The 15585-nt window shown below is 43.3% G+C and overlaps 1 protein-coding gene across 1 annotated transcript in view; it reads right to left on the reverse strand.

The window, feature by feature from the left end:
- The window catches only part of LOC121869270 (uncharacterized threonine-rich GPI-anchored glycoprotein PJ4664.02-like), a 45367-nt gene extending 31408 nt beyond the window's left edge, over positions 1 to 13959 (reverse strand). Inside the window, exons 1-2 of the mRNA XM_042370517.1 lie at positions 13954 to 13959; positions 13178 to 13322 (exon numbers count right to left, since the gene is read on the reverse strand). Coding sequence (XP_042226451.1) covers positions 13178 to 13322; positions 13954 to 13959 — 151 coding nt within the window. The remainder of the gene's footprint in view (positions 1 to 13177; positions 13323 to 13953) is intronic.
- Positions 13960 to 15585: the final 1626 nt, after the last annotated feature.

The raw sequence follows: 15585 nt of genomic DNA on the forward strand, positions 1-15585 counted from the left end.
TATGACACACCCTATTACACACTGCTCCCCCCTCCTATAACCATGAGTATCACCAACGTCCAACCACTACGACCTACCTACTACCACTCCTACTAGCAACAGTTATAATATCACCACCGTCACCCCCACCAGCTACATACAACCATTATAATTATCTCAAGCACCATCACTACCACTATCGTCACTATCACCACTACCAGCAGCTACATACAAGCATTACAATTATCTCAGCACCCAAGCACCATCACTACCACCATCGTCATTATCACCACCACCAGCAGCTTCCTTCCACCATCACAAGCGTTCCAGCACCAGGTATAACATGGCTATGCAGAATGCAAGTATAAAACACCCGTTACTTATCCGTGTAGCGTTAAGGGCCATTTTAGTGGTTCAAAGGGGGAGTGATGCTGTATTATGAGACTTTAATACTATGTCTATGGGACCAAAATATTTTAAAAGTCATGTTAACTATGACTTGTTTTGTGATTTTGGTTCTCCTGGTACACTATGGAATGTTTCCCTTACACACATAAAGGTACAGCATTATGTAACCTATGAACCTCTGACGTGAAGCTTTAAAACGAGACAGTGCCGTGGTTAATATACAATGTACCGAAATTACAAAGGCAGTTTTCGCCATTAAAGTGGATTGTTCAACATGACAACAATAACACCAGGTGAGGGATAAAAACAGGACGTGGAAAAGAACGGTTTTTTTCAGAGGAATATTAACTCACACTATTGAGATCATTTACATTTTATTAACAGAAAGCTGATATGGTTTTGCTCAATTAGCGATGTAATAGCCCCTGTCTCATCAACAGGAAGATTATATAAATGGGTTTACTTGTATTGGGGGATTACTGGCCACTTCGCCGTTAGGCTATTTCGGCCGAAGCTGTTTGTTTGCAGAGTCATTTTCCTTGGACTTCTTCCTTTTGTTGTTTTTTCTTTTACTTTTCAATTTCCATTCTTCTTCTTGGTCTTGTTCTGGTATATTCTCGTAAACGTCTATAAACGGTGTTAATGTTAACGTTAATATAGCGTTTTTTTTCGTTCTTGTTTAATTTTGGCTTCTTTTTTTCTGTGGTCTTCTTGGGGGTCTTGATTTATCTTTTTTTGTGGTTTTGTTCGGGTCTTGATTCCTCTTTTCTTCAGTTTTCACTACAAGGAGAGCCTCCTTGTAGCTTAGTTTTCCTTACTTCGCAGCTTAGCCACCCTACACTCCTCCCTCCACTTGGGACACTCCCGGTCGGAGGAGGAGTGAGGGCCACCACAAGCTGCGCATTTCTTGGCGGCCGCCGAGCAGTTGGTGTCCTGGTGCCCGGGTGTCCCGCAACTGCAACAGACCTCCCGAGCACGACACTTCCGCGCCAGATGGCCGTACCTCTGGCATTTGTAACATCTTGTTGGTCTTCTTTCATACGGTCTTACTGGGATCTTCTCCCATCCCAGCAAAACGGTGCTTGGTAGCTTCTTGGGGTAGCCAACCAGTGCAGTTGCACTGGTCAGGTTCCGTACTATTGAGAGCTGGTCTCCGATCAGCTCGGCGAGTTCTTCTTTTTCAAGATGTTCAATCTCGGTGTGGGAGATGACTCCCAACACCAAGTTATCCTCTGTGCGGGCTTCCACTAGTATCTGGATCCCGTTAATTTCTGTTATGTTGGCTATTTGCTGGGCCTCTCCCCATTCCGCGAAGGTGACGATAAGGCCACCACTGTCTCTGTGGACGACCCTTGTTACCCCCGTGATTCCTGAGGAGTCAAAACACTTCCTCAGGACAAGGAGGTTTAGTTGCTTGCGCGAAGGGCATTTGACTGGGTACAGTCTTACGACCTTCGCCTGGTTACAGGTGAACATTGTCAGGTTCACGTAGTACCTCGGGAGCAGAAAGATATTACCTCGCCGAGGTGCAGTTCTCCAGTGTAAACGGGTTAGGATAGTATTGGGGATTGCTGGCCACTTCGCCGTTAGGCTATTTCGGGCGAAGCTGATTGGTTGGACTTCTTCCTTTTCTTGTTTCTTCTTTTGCTTTTCAGTTTCCATTCTTCTTCCTGGTTTTCTTCTGGAATATTCTCATACACTTCTATAAACGACGTTAAAGATAGTGTAATGAAATCGGTTTTAATTGTTGTGATCTTGTTCTGGTCTTGCTTGGTCTTTTCTTGATTTTTCACTACAAGGAGGGCCTCCTTGTAGCTCAGTCTTTCCTTAGTCGCAGCTTGGCCACCCTGCACTCGTCCCTCCACTTGGGACACTCCCGGTCGGAGGAGGAGTGAGGGCCACCACAAGCTGCGCACTTCTTGGCGGCCGCCAAGCAGTTGGTGTCCTGGTGCCTGGGTGTCCCTCAGCTTGAACACACCTCCCGAGCACGACACTTCCGCGCCAGATGGCCGTACTTCTGGCATTTGTAGCAATGAGTAGGTCTTCGCTGGTACGGTTTTACTGGGATCTTCTCCCATCCCAGCAAAACGGAGCTAGGAAGTTTCTTTGGGAAGCCAACCAGGGCAGCTGTACTGGTCAGCTTCCGAACTATTGAGAGCTGGTCTCCGATCAGCTCGGCCAGTTCTTCTTTTTCCAGATGTTCGATTTCTGTGTGGGAGATGACTCCCAAAACCAAGTTGTCCTGTAGGCAGGCTTCAACTTGGATCTGGATTCCATTGATTTGTCTTATGCTTTCTAATTGCTGGGCCTCTCCCCATTCCGCGAAGGTGACGATAAGGTCACAGCTGTCACTGCAGACGACCCCTGTCACCCCCGTGATTCCCGAGGAGTTAAAAAACTTCCTCAGGACAAGGAGGTTGAGTTGCTTGCTCGAAGGGCGCTTGACTGGATACAGTCTAACGACCTTCGCCTGGTTGCAGGTGACCATGGTCACGTGGTACCTCGGGAGCAGAGAGAACCTACCTCGCCGACGTTCAGTTCTCAAGTGAAACGGGTTAATTACATTTGAATTATATACCATATCATCCCCTGTAACTTTCCACTTGCTATGAGGTGTCATGTTCATATCACGTGATTGGTAGCTTCCTTGAGGTGCGGCCAGTAAATGCTTGGATGAGCATAGAGAAGCCGGCACCCTGGGGGCATTGCTATTCAACCCCTCACACAAGTCGGATGTGATTAACAGGTCTAATGTACATAGCCTCAGTCCTTCTCTTAACACTCATAGTTATAGTGAAAGTTACGGTTGATTTCCACTCTGGAACTGTACCAATAGCAGTTCCTTAATAAAAGGAGAAACAGACAATTGGGTTTCGCTACTAAAACCCAATATAATATAAATGTACCAGCCTAATTAACAGAATCAACAGTTAACCGGCTATTACAGCGAGACGAGAGGAAGAGGAGTCGACATAAACAAGCCAGGAGGGATGAGAGGAGGTAGAAGAAGAAAAGGAAGACACAGGTTGAGATAAACTAGACTAGCGGGACTTGGTTGAGAGGGAGTTGTGCAGAACATCGGAATGAAGGTAACAAAGGTAGAAAACGTATAAACATGACAGGGATAAACGTGAGAAGCTGGCCTTTTAATACTGGCAGTGGATAAAGAAAGAAAATAATAAAGGTAGAAGAATAAAGAAAAAGAAAGACAGAATAATAAAAAAAAAACGAAAAGAGGAAGACTAACTGAAATGTCATTAAAAACAACTCAACATTAACATACCGTGCGTCGTCCCGGATGTTACAGTGACACACTTACAAATGGAAGCCATTTTTTTGTCTTTATCACGTTTTGCAACGTTTTGCATACATGCTATTGTAAGTTGTACGGAAACTATTACTATTGTATTTAAATTTGGATGTTAAACGACAGTCCAAGCTCAGAATTGGCTCAGCCATGTCAATATTGTTAATATTATCCAATCTGCATCTGTGTTTTTCTGGCTAAATAAACTGTTTCAATGTCAATATCATTATCATTATCAAAATAAACGGATACGCACATCTGATCCGAAGTTGGATCTCTTCATCGATGTCCGTAGTGGTGGACAGGTGGGAGCCAAGGTACTAGAAGTGGGTAACATTAGAGAGAGTAGTACCGTTAAGCTGGGTGGATGGTGGAAGTGTGGCTGAACCAGGGGCAGGCTGGAAGAGAATCTGAGTCTTGTGTACATTCTGCGTAGGTGCTCAGGATCTCCTGTAGGCCACGTTCAATGTGAACGATGAGAGTGAGTTCGTCTGCATACTGAAGATCAGTAGTGGAAGCGCCCGACACCTTTGTTCCTGCCTGGATTCGTCTTATGTTGAAAGTCCTTTCATCCGGTATTGGATGTCCACCTCACCGGTCAAATCGGCACTGGCATGAGGCAACCTAGAAAATGGATAAGAGAATTGGTGCCAGTACACGCCCTTGTTTTACCCCCGTTTGGATGGAGAAGAACTCAGATTGGGTGCCATTGTGCAGGACACTGTCATTCGTGCCACCGTGGTGTAATAATTGTCTATCAGACCATAGCATACTACCCAGAGAACAACAACACATGCAGCAGAAACTAGATGTGCAAGTGTATACCCACGTAAGTTAACCCACCCTACAGTAATTAAAGTGAGATTCAGACCTGACCCAACAAAAGTTACGGTGATGAGAGAACCCCTAAGAACATATTAACAGTTAAATAACTAATCGGCCACGCTACAAACTTTCCTCACCTTACAAATCCTACAACTATAACTGACCCTGTACCTCCTAACCGAGTTCTCCCCCTCATTACAGTGGAGTTGCCTCATAATGTTAATGAATTTTGGTGGGCAACCAAAACGATTGAGGGTCCACCAGAGGGCAGCACTAAAGCTACATTGAGATTCTGGGAGGAAGTTTTCCGCCTCAGGAAGAAGTCTGTTTAGGGGAGTCAGGCGATAATCCCGCATTATTTGCCACAGTCTGGCCGGTCTCCAATATATTCTCCAGGATAGAGTGGAGATGGCTGATAAACAGAGGTCCTCCTGCTTTATACACCTCGGCTGGGATTCCACCAGGCCACGTGGCTTTGTTATTTTCATCTGCTTGATGACAGTAGTTACCTTTACACCTGATGGAGGATAGCCGAGGTGCATCAGCTCCGGGTGCTGAGGGACCTGCTGGGTAGCCAGAACATCCACATCGGTGTCTCGGTAAAGTAGGAAATGGTATTGGTCTTTCTAGTTTTGAAGGATACCCACTTCGTATTTAATTTGGGATGAGCTTAGGCAGTCACGCCGTGAGTAGTTGCACCGTACATTGCTTTAATGGAATTGAAAAATTTGCTCATCTGTTGTTGATATGCAATTTTTTGAGTTGTCGCACTTTTTAAGTCCACCAATCATTTTTCATTTTCCGAAGCTTGCGCTAATGCAAGTATCACTTTGGTCCGAGACTGAGGGTTGTTTTTTCAGTCATTGAAGGCAGCACGTTTACCATTGACGAGTACGTCGATTACCTGGCTATTTGCATCAAACCAGTCCTGGTGTTTTCTTTTGATCTGGACGAAGGTCTCTCTGCAGTGTATGTGATGAGAGCTCTGATAAAACCCTGTTTGGCACTCGGATCCAGGTTGTTTTGGCGTTGGTTTGTTTATCTGTAAAGGCCTGGGACTTAGGGATAGAAATCTCTTACCAGATTAATGATGATCTTAATAAAGGAAAGTCAAGGACCATGGTTTTCTGAAGAATAACAAACAACCGTTTGAGATTGACATCTCTTTACTATAAAAATATAACAAAACTCTGACACCACTCAACAAACATCAAATAACAATTACGGGAGTCAAGCAATTAATGCAGTCAACAGTTAATGGAGTCAAACAATTAATGGAAGAAAACAATTAAAGGAAGCAAACAATCAATGGGAGCAAACAAGTAATGGGAGTCAGCAATTAATAGAGTCAAACAATTAATGGAATCAAACAATTAATGGGAGTCAACAACTGATAGAATCAAACAATAAAAGGGAGTCAGCCATTAAAGGAATCAAACAATGAACAGATATTTCCTACGGCAATGGCCCTGGGGGTGGTCCAGACAGGCTTCCTCACTCGAGCAACAGCGGCGGATGTCTTGATACAGAAGACGAAACACCGGGGCACAGACGGTGGAGAGGAGCTGGCGGCTGTGGCGTCTGCGGTAATGGTTTAGGGTAGGTGTCCAGAGATTAACAGACGAATTGTGAAGGTCTGGGAAAACAGCCCACGAGTCCATGACCTATGATGAGATCACAGGCAGTATTTGACGAACAGCTGGGTAGCTAGATAGTGACTGTATGGCGGCTGGGGTGAATCTGCCTGTGACACAGGTAGCCGCTGCCGTTCTCACCTCTGTCTGACCCCCCCAAGTGTTGGTCGCACCAGCAAACAAGCGAGTAAGCAGCGGTAACGAGCAGGAAGATCGTTTCCGCCCTTACATTATCAGCATGCTCAAGAGCTTGATCCTCCAGTCTCTTGATGTTGAAACCACTTCAGAAGGCTTGTTACTTTTGCTGCTTTGGTGTGACATGAAGGGAGAGTCTTGCTTTGACGAGCCGATGCTCTGGAGATTCAGACATCTCGGCGATCTCTTTCTCTGAGAATAATGTAGTCAATGAGATGCCAATGTTTGGATCGTGGGTTTTGTCAAGAACCTTTTCGGGCTGCCTAAACAAGGTATATTAGTGATAGTGAGGTTGTGTTCAGTACACTTGCTGAGGAGGAGTAGATCATTGGAATTACACTTATTCACTACGTTGCTCCCTCTGGTTCCCTGCCATAAGTTAGCAGCTCTGCCAACTCTTGGTATTGAAGTCACCTAGGAGCACAACCTTATCTTCTCTGGGGATAGAGGTTAGTACTCTGTCAAGGTCGGCATAAAAGGCCTCCTTGAAAGCATCCTCTGCATCCATTGTTGGGGCATATACATTGATTAAGAAAGCATGTCGTGAGTCATTCAGTGAGATTCGGAGCGTTATGAGGCGATCATTGACCCCAACAGGCATTTCAGTTAGCCTGTACAAGATGGATTGGCGTATGATAAAGCCAACTCCGTAAATAAGATTTCTCTCCGCAGCAGGCTTATCCTTCCAAAAGAAGGTATAGCCGGACCCCCATTCTGTGAGTCGACCCTCGTCTGGGAACCGAGACTCACTAATGGCTTCTAATTCGATGTTGTATCAAGACAGCTCTTTTACCACAAGGACGGTCTTTTTTATTCAGGACGCTCACTTGTGCGAGTATCCAGAAGGGTAAAGACATTCAATGCAGAGACCATAAGAGTTTTGCATAGTTTGTTTTTGTTTTGATCTGTTGAGATGTTTTCGACAGCATTAGGATGACCTTCCTGGGTGTGGGTTGCCTAGTCAGGTGAGTTTTAGGCAGATTATTTTTGGGACACCTTTCCTAGCTTCACCAGATATGGGGTGAGCAGAATGGCTCATACATCTCAGTTCTTAAGCAACCATCTTATCAGTGCTGCCTATTATACAGTATGTGCAGAGTTATGACTAGGGACTCCCGGCAGTCATCTCTGCCTTTCTCAGTCGCCACTAGCCTGTCACCATAGGACGTTTAGGGGTTTAGGGGTTCTATTGATAATGGGGAGTATGATAGGCTGGATGATGGGTGCGCGAGAGTTGATTTAATAAAATAATAATAATAATTACCGGTTTATTGAAAAAGTCGGCAGCCCGAAGGCTGAAAATACACATTAGACAAAAATGCCTTATTACATACAAAGACATGGGGTGGGTGGGTCGTTTAACAAAAGCTTTCATTACTGATAGAAGAATGAAAAATGATTGAACATACAAATTATTATAGTTAGAGTTGATGGCCCGGGCGTGGGCTGGTGATGGAGACACCAGGTGGTGAGGTGGTCACGTGGTGTAGTAACTCATTCTCGGGTGTTGATATGAATGACCTCACGTGGTCATAGAGACACCGGGTGGTGTGGTGTTCACTTGGTGTAGTAACTCATTCTCGGGTGATGATATGAAGGACCTCAAGTGGTCAAAGAGACACCGGGTGGTGTGGTGTTCATGTGGTGTAGTAAATCGTCCTCGGGTGTTGATATGAAGGATCTCACGTAGTCATGGGGACATTGTATGGTATGGGATGGTGTCACAGTACCTCACTGCGCGGTGATGTTGTGTTATCCCGTAGTCAGGTGCATAGCCGGCCTGCCCTCTGTTGTTCCCAGGGTGGACGGATTAGCACCTCCTTGTCAGAAGATGGTGGTTAGTTCCCAGGGGTGCTTATCTCACTGGTGGGTCGCGGCTTTCACTGGTACTGTCAAGTGCTGAATTCACCGACTTAAACACTGTTGATCACTGTTCAACACTGAGCCCACTTGTTTCCGAAGCGAAATTGTCACTTTTGATTATGTAGATATCCCGGTGGTGAGGATGGGTCGGGGAAAGGGACTTGGGGAATGGGTCGACATTGGCCAAGAGGGGCAGCTGCTCAGCGGGAGCAGCGCCTGAAAAGGTCTTTACCCTACAGTAGTCAAGGATGTAGTGTGAGGCAAGAGGGCAGGCTCTAACCACAGGTCTTGGGTTCGTTGGGTTTGTTACGAGTGAGCGTTCCATGGTTGGTTGTGGATTCGCAACATGAACGTCTTTTGTTTGTGACTTTATTTCTGCCCACCTCTGCTCGCTTTGTTTACCGCCAGTATTGGGCCGGCAGTGATAAGCTAAATACAGAGTATCTCCTTTCTTATTGTACAGTGTATTTCTAGTGGTATAACGTGTAAACCTTGCTCGACTTTTATAACACCAAGTAAAGTATTATTTGTGAAAGATTATTGTTAATCATATTTTAGAGTTCCACGGAAAATAACTTCCTTATTTATGAGGTTTCGTGTGGTGGATAGACCACGTTGTTCATGGTAGTTTCTAGACTAAATAAGTCTTTACTTTTATGTTCATTATTTTGTCTTTCGGTTGAGTCATTTATTTAATCAGATTTAGTTTAGTTGTGTTCTGACCTCACTAGGGGAAAGGTCACGGCAGCTTAGCTCCGCTCCCGGGGATAATTACCAGATATGGCTAGTGCTACTTGTAAACGAGGTTATGCCCATCTGTGGACCGAGTTACAGAATACCAAGGAAAAAACCTGAAATTAGAGCAAGAAATCTTGAAATTAAAGGAAGAGATATCAAAGATGAAGGAAGAAACGAGACAGGGAAAGCCGGTGAATGACGAATGAAAGGTTGTGAGGAGAGGGACTACCAAGCTGGTGGCCAAGAAACACACCAAGGATACAACAACGACAACAACAGCTAAGTGTACCAACTCGTTCAGTCCCTTGATAGACGAAATGGACGTTAGTACAGTCAGGGACAGGGCTGACAAGGAAGGTATGAAAATTTTAATTGTTGGTGACTCACAGGTAAGGTACTTGGACAGAGCCTTTTGTAGTAAAAATAAAAATAGGATGAGGGGATGTTTGCCAGGGGCTGGGGTGGGGGATATAGTATTGGCTGGTAGTGATAAGTTAAGTACAGAGTATTTCCTTTCTAAATGTACAGTGTCTTACTAGTGGTATAACGTGTAAACCTTGCTCGACTCTTATAACACCAAGTAAAGTATTATTTGTGAAAGATTATTGTTAATCATATTTTCGAGTTCCACGGAAAATAACTTATTTATGAGGTTTCGTGTGGTGGATAGACCACGTTGTTCATGGTAGTTTCTTGACTAAATTAGTCTTTACTTTTATGTTCATTATTTTGGCACTCAGTTGAGTCATTTATTTGATCAGATTTAGTTTGTATTTGTTTATTTTTATACATAGCTGATATATTTGTTTTAGTGTTTGTTTGTTAATATATTCTGTAATTAAATCTACTTCGAGTATTTCAATATACCCCATAGTAATGAGGTGATGATTTTGGTGGGATCTATTCCTTGGACCTACAGTATAATACAAAGAGAAGTTGAATTTGTGATTTTGTTACACTTAAGAGACCTGGGTCGTAACAGGTTCCAGTGTTAGTTTTCCCTTCCACCTATTCAGTCATTTGGGTCTAACTGTGAGCTCTGTAAAGCTTTGTTGCCTACACTGGTTTTCTGTCTATAGTTTCTCTCATAACTTTTCACTAAAAGAGTGTGACCACACGACAGTGGTAGGTACTCACCCAACTACCCACCCGCCTGCCCACCATAACCCACCCATACCCTTTCCACACACACACGCTCAAATATGGAGCCTGAATCACTATCAACTGGCCCTTACGACTTGTATTGTAGCGGTGTCTCTACAGCGAGGGTGTATACTGCTTTCTCGTTCACTTGAAGAAAAACAAAACATCGGCAAAAATTTGTGGAAAAATTGATAAAATATTATATTCACTGAGTCAGGTTGTCACTCCACCCAGCGTTTGGGTTGACGGAAGGTGTATAATGATAGCTCAGCTCGCCAGTATTTACTATCTTCAGTCAATTCAAATACGCTATTTTCTTGATAGTTACAAACACTATTATCATCACCGATTTTTTTACAATAACCAAACCAATCTCTTCTAATTATAAACCAAACTTTCAAGACCTGTGACGATCAATATATTGATTTTCCTAACAGTGAAGATGACGTGAGGAGGTAAACTGGGCAGTGCTTCCCCCTGCACCTCACCCTAACTTACATGGTGTTGGTCAAGGTTACCTGCTCAGTATATAAACACACAAAATTCAGAGGAGACGTGAGTCATATGAACGGACAGTAAGAGCCGCTCCCAGAGTATTCCTGGAGACGTTAATAAACCCACGAGAGCGCTTCGATCAGTTCGTGGTTCTGGTTTCTAGTGTTTACTTAGATAATATATAAATAAATATTATATATGAACTGTAAAATACAGTCTAAACAAAAAAATACATGACAATAAATTTATCTTACTGACACTACCTTTATCTTTATTGAGACATAATTACATTTTAAATACTTAAATAGCTCAGGACTTGCACACAACGCTACGAACAAAACTTTACGGGGTTGACAAAAACTCTGACATCATGTGAGCATGATGACGTCAAACCACAGCCTCTGGTCATGACCTTACTCAGCTGCTGGTGACTCTGAATCACAACAGATAGAGACAAACAAACAAACATTATAAAGTGTAAAACAAATGTCATAAGGACAAATACTTTGACTATGGTACAAAATATTGTATTAATGTCAGCGGAAGAAGCAAAATCAGTGAAGATTTAGTAGTTACTGGGTGGGTACAGCGGGTGGGTACAGCGGACGACTAGATACAGCTGTCATCTCCTGCTTAAAGGGCCGCTGGTCCTCGCCCGAGGCCACTTTACTCTGCCCAGATGTGAATGTATAAGTAATTTTATAATTGGGGAAGTGAAAACGATAGAGTGCAATGCCTCCTGGTGCCTCCTGGTGTACCGAAGGTTTAGTATTCAGTGTGCTGTATCCACATTGCTCCTAAGAGGACGTGAGGTTTATGGGACCTGCTTTTACTTCCAACCTCTACAGACAGGTTCCCAAGTCCATTTGGTATCACTTTAGAAGAAGTCCGTCCTATGGCCATACTTCACCATGAGTCAATCGAGGTTCATTTATGAAAACCTGGTTTCACTTGGGGAGTGAACCCCGTCTACTTCCGTCGTCCCTGCCTCGGGTTCACTTAGGTCCATTTGTTCTCACCCGGATTTCGTACGGTTCAGTTGGCTTCATCTAAGGTTCATCTATGTTCAGCTAGATTCCGTCGGGTTCGCTTGGCCTCGGCTGCCCGTCACAAAGGCTTCAAAACAAATCTTCTGTCAACGATAAATATAAAGATGCGTGAGTGAGACCGAGGCACACCTACGTTAAATTTTCCTCCAAGATGGACTGTGACTAACTGCGAAATAAGTAAATTTTCCTCCGAAGCGCAACTGGCCGGCTCACTTAACTTACGATATAATGTTTGTACATAAAATTTCATTCCCATGCTGGAGATACGAGAACACGTCTATTTTACTCCAATGAAGCTACGACGTATAAATAGATCCAAAAATGTCGTTCAATCTGCAATAAGACTCCACCAAGACTTAGGTACGATTCTTGGAGGATCTGACCTAAAGCGTTGGTGTTATTAATACATTTCAATGCCATAAAGTTTATCACGTTCTCGAACAATATTTTAAGCTAGTTCTAATAGTGTTTAATAATAATAATAATAATAATAATAATAATAATAATAATGTGATGATTATGATATAATGGTACTACTGCAGCATGCGGTCTACAAGATATTTGGGTTAAGTTAGCTTAGGTTAGGTTAGACTAAAGATATCTTTGTAAACCTCACGCTATAGTAGCACCAATATAATAATAATAATAATAATAATAATAATAATAATAATAATAATAATAGTAATAGTAATAATAATAACAGAATCAAATTTTAATCACCCTCAAAATACACTCTGGAGACATAGTATTCACCGCTAACTGAACTTTAGTCAAATAAAAAACTGGCCGAGATAACATAACAGAAGAATCAAAACAATCAGTTCTAAATTGAACTTCTGCGCTGAATTTCTTCGTGCATGAAATACATGACAATTAGTGCTGTATTTCTTATTGTTTTTTCCTGTGAAGAAATTTCAAATGGACATAATTCCTTTGTTGTTTTGTTCTCGTGTTGCTTTTTGTGTGTTCATTCAGATCATAATGTGGGACGGGTCGTGGTGATATGGCTGAACGAATGAACATAAAGGGAGTATCCAGCCAAGTGATGAGGTCAAGCTCTCCTCAACTGGGGAGAGAGAAGAGAGCCTGCTTTTCATCTCCCAACTCTCCTGGTCTATACGCCTGCATAAACCTTCGCTACCAGACACAATTCTTCATTTTTATAGGCTACTCAGCTGTCATATAAAGTTATAAACAATCGTTGACGCCCGTTTTCTATTCTTTCAACAAAGTGTAGGTGATGTTTCCTTAGACTTCTCCACAGCGCGCCAGCAGGAAGCGGGACATGAGTCATGTACAGTACAGTACTGATCCTCACCACTCGTCACTTTACTAGACTGTCGAGCGTTGTCGTTGCTTTGCACTAAAAAATAATAACTTTTACATTTCTTAATCAGTAATATATCAGGACATGAATATATATATTTTTTATCTTTGTAGGTGTACTGTACTGAGAATGTTTACCTGATTATCTGTCTCTTAGCACCACTGTCCCTGGGTTTTGCCCCTGGGTCAGCCAGAGGTCAAGAAACAGGACTCACCTGCACCTGCTGGCGAGCTTCCTGGTCTTGTGACAGCACTGGCTTGTAACTGTACTCTGACCATACGCGTGTCTGTTTCTAAATGGTTACTGGCAACAGCAAACTTATCACCTGTGGCGTCACCAACCGTGTTCCACTGCCTTAGCTACACGAAGAAAATATAATCTTTATGACAGGTTTCTATAATCAACCACATCTATCTGAAATCAAACTGTGTGTTCGTGTGGTGTAATGGTCAGCATTCTCGTCTCTCAAGCTAGCGGACCCGGTTTCGATCCTCGGGCAGGGTGAAACTATGGGCAAGATTCTTTACGCCATTTGCCTCTGTCTACCCAGCAGTAATTGGGAACCTGGATATTAATCGATTTGCGGATCGTATTCTGGGGTAATGGTTAGCCAGTGCAGTTGGCGAGTTGTCCGGTCTTCTCGGACAATTCCTTGACACTGGGTCAAGCAGCTGGTTAACTTAGGGTGTGGTTTTTGTGTTGGCGACAGCTTCTACACCTTAAACAAATTCACGCCTAGGTGGCCCTCTGGCCGGCCATCCTCGTTACACGATGGGCAACCATTATCATTATGTGTGTATGTGTGTGTGTAATAATAATAATAATTAACGGTTTATTGAAAAGGTTCTGTAGCCCGAAGGCTGGAAATATACATTGGACATAAATGACTTATTACAAACATTGGTGGTGAAATAAAAGCCTTGATTAGAGAGAGGTACAGGAACTTTTTTTTTTTACGGGGATTAGCCCACCTGGGCACAGGTCACTGACCCACATCGAGGCCTAGGGGACGAAAATTATAATAATAATAATAATAATAATAATAATAATAATAATAATAATAATAATAAAGAACCATAAAGAAATACAAAAATGAAAAAAAAATCAAGAGTGAGAAACAATATACAGTATGTATGTTGTGTTGTCAAAGTGAGAGAAACAACTGAGACCCTGCAATTGTGTTTAAATGTTCGTATGTTCTTAAATGAGGCAGAAAGTCAGATCAGTAACCTGGGACTTGGTCACAATTTTCGTGATGCCATACGGCAGCAGGGTCTACCATTAAACAATACATTATGCTTCCAATGTCTTCCCAAGCAGTAGTACCTCCCTGTTTGGTAGCTGCCTACTACCTACTACCCCATACAGTGAACATACAGATTAATGTTGGTGTTGAACAGCAAACAAGCAGTGTAGTAACTCCCTCCTAGATGGTGTTAGGAGGGACCTCACGTGGTGTAGTAGTTCCCTCAGAGATGGTGTTATGAGGGGCCTGACGTGGTGTAGTAATTCCCTCACAGATGGTGTTACGAGAGGCCTCACGTGGTGTAGTAACTCCCTCACAGATGGTGTTATAAGGGGCATCACGTGGTGTATAAATTCCCTCACAGATGGTGTTATGAGAGGCCTGACGTGGTGTAGTAATTCCCTCACAGATGGTGTTATGAGGGACCTCACGTGGTGTAGTAATTCCCTCACAGAGTGGTGTTATGAGGGACCTCACGTGGTGTAATAATTTCTTCATAGATGGTGTTATATGAGTGAGGTTTGGTCCCAGGCCTTCCTATCGTAGACGGACTAACACATCGCTGGTTGTTGTTGGGTCTCACGGGCAGTTAATACTGAGTTCCTGGGACCTCACTGTGTGAAGATTAACTTGGGTACGACTCGGCTGTTACTGCTGAGTTGTTCTCACTGACTTAAGCACTGTTCACCACTGTTCGCCTCTGTTCAACACTGGTTCCATTCCTTTCCTAAATGAAATTGTAACTTCTGGCGAGAACTTGTTGATATTCCGGTGGGGAGGTGGGTTCAGGGGAGGGAGTTGGTGTGGGCCAACTTAACAGTTGACCTGGCTGCTCCCAGAGGAGCGCCAGGTACGTCTTGACCCTTCGGTGCATGTGTATGCGTAGGTGTGCGTGTGTGTGTTTCATTAATTATCATGTTGACAAGTTAACATACAAAAATCTCGCGTTACTATAACACCTACTCGTAAATTATTCTAAAATTCCACCAAATACCAACAAGGTAACATACAGGTTAGCCCAGTGGAAACATAGGGGTTAGCCATAGTAACGTTCTTCACTGTGCTGGAGAACGAGTTTCATTCATATCTACTTACACCTGTGGTGAGGTCATGACCCAGCCGCACGCCTCCTCACGCACTCAACCAACATACCCCGATGCAGCTCTACCATCTTCGTTTATTTTGATCAGCCTTGAATACAGTACTGTGTAAGTCACCAACTGTTACAAATTGTACCGAAGCCAAATGAGTCACTGCTGCACTATTTACGAGTTAGACCAACAGTTCGGAGACTAGTTCCAGCAAATGAAGAGTGTTGGACGTGTTTTGGGAATTTTGTTGAAAACTTAATGTTCTTGTGATTTTGCATTTCTTAT

Source organism: Homarus americanus, unplaced genomic scaffold (genome assembly GCF_018991925.1).
Source record: "Homarus americanus isolate GMGI-L3 unplaced genomic scaffold, GMGI_Hamer_2.0 scaffold36734, whole genome shotgun sequence".
Taxonomy (NCBI): Eukaryota; Metazoa; Arthropoda; class Malacostraca; order Decapoda; family Nephropidae; genus Homarus; species Homarus americanus.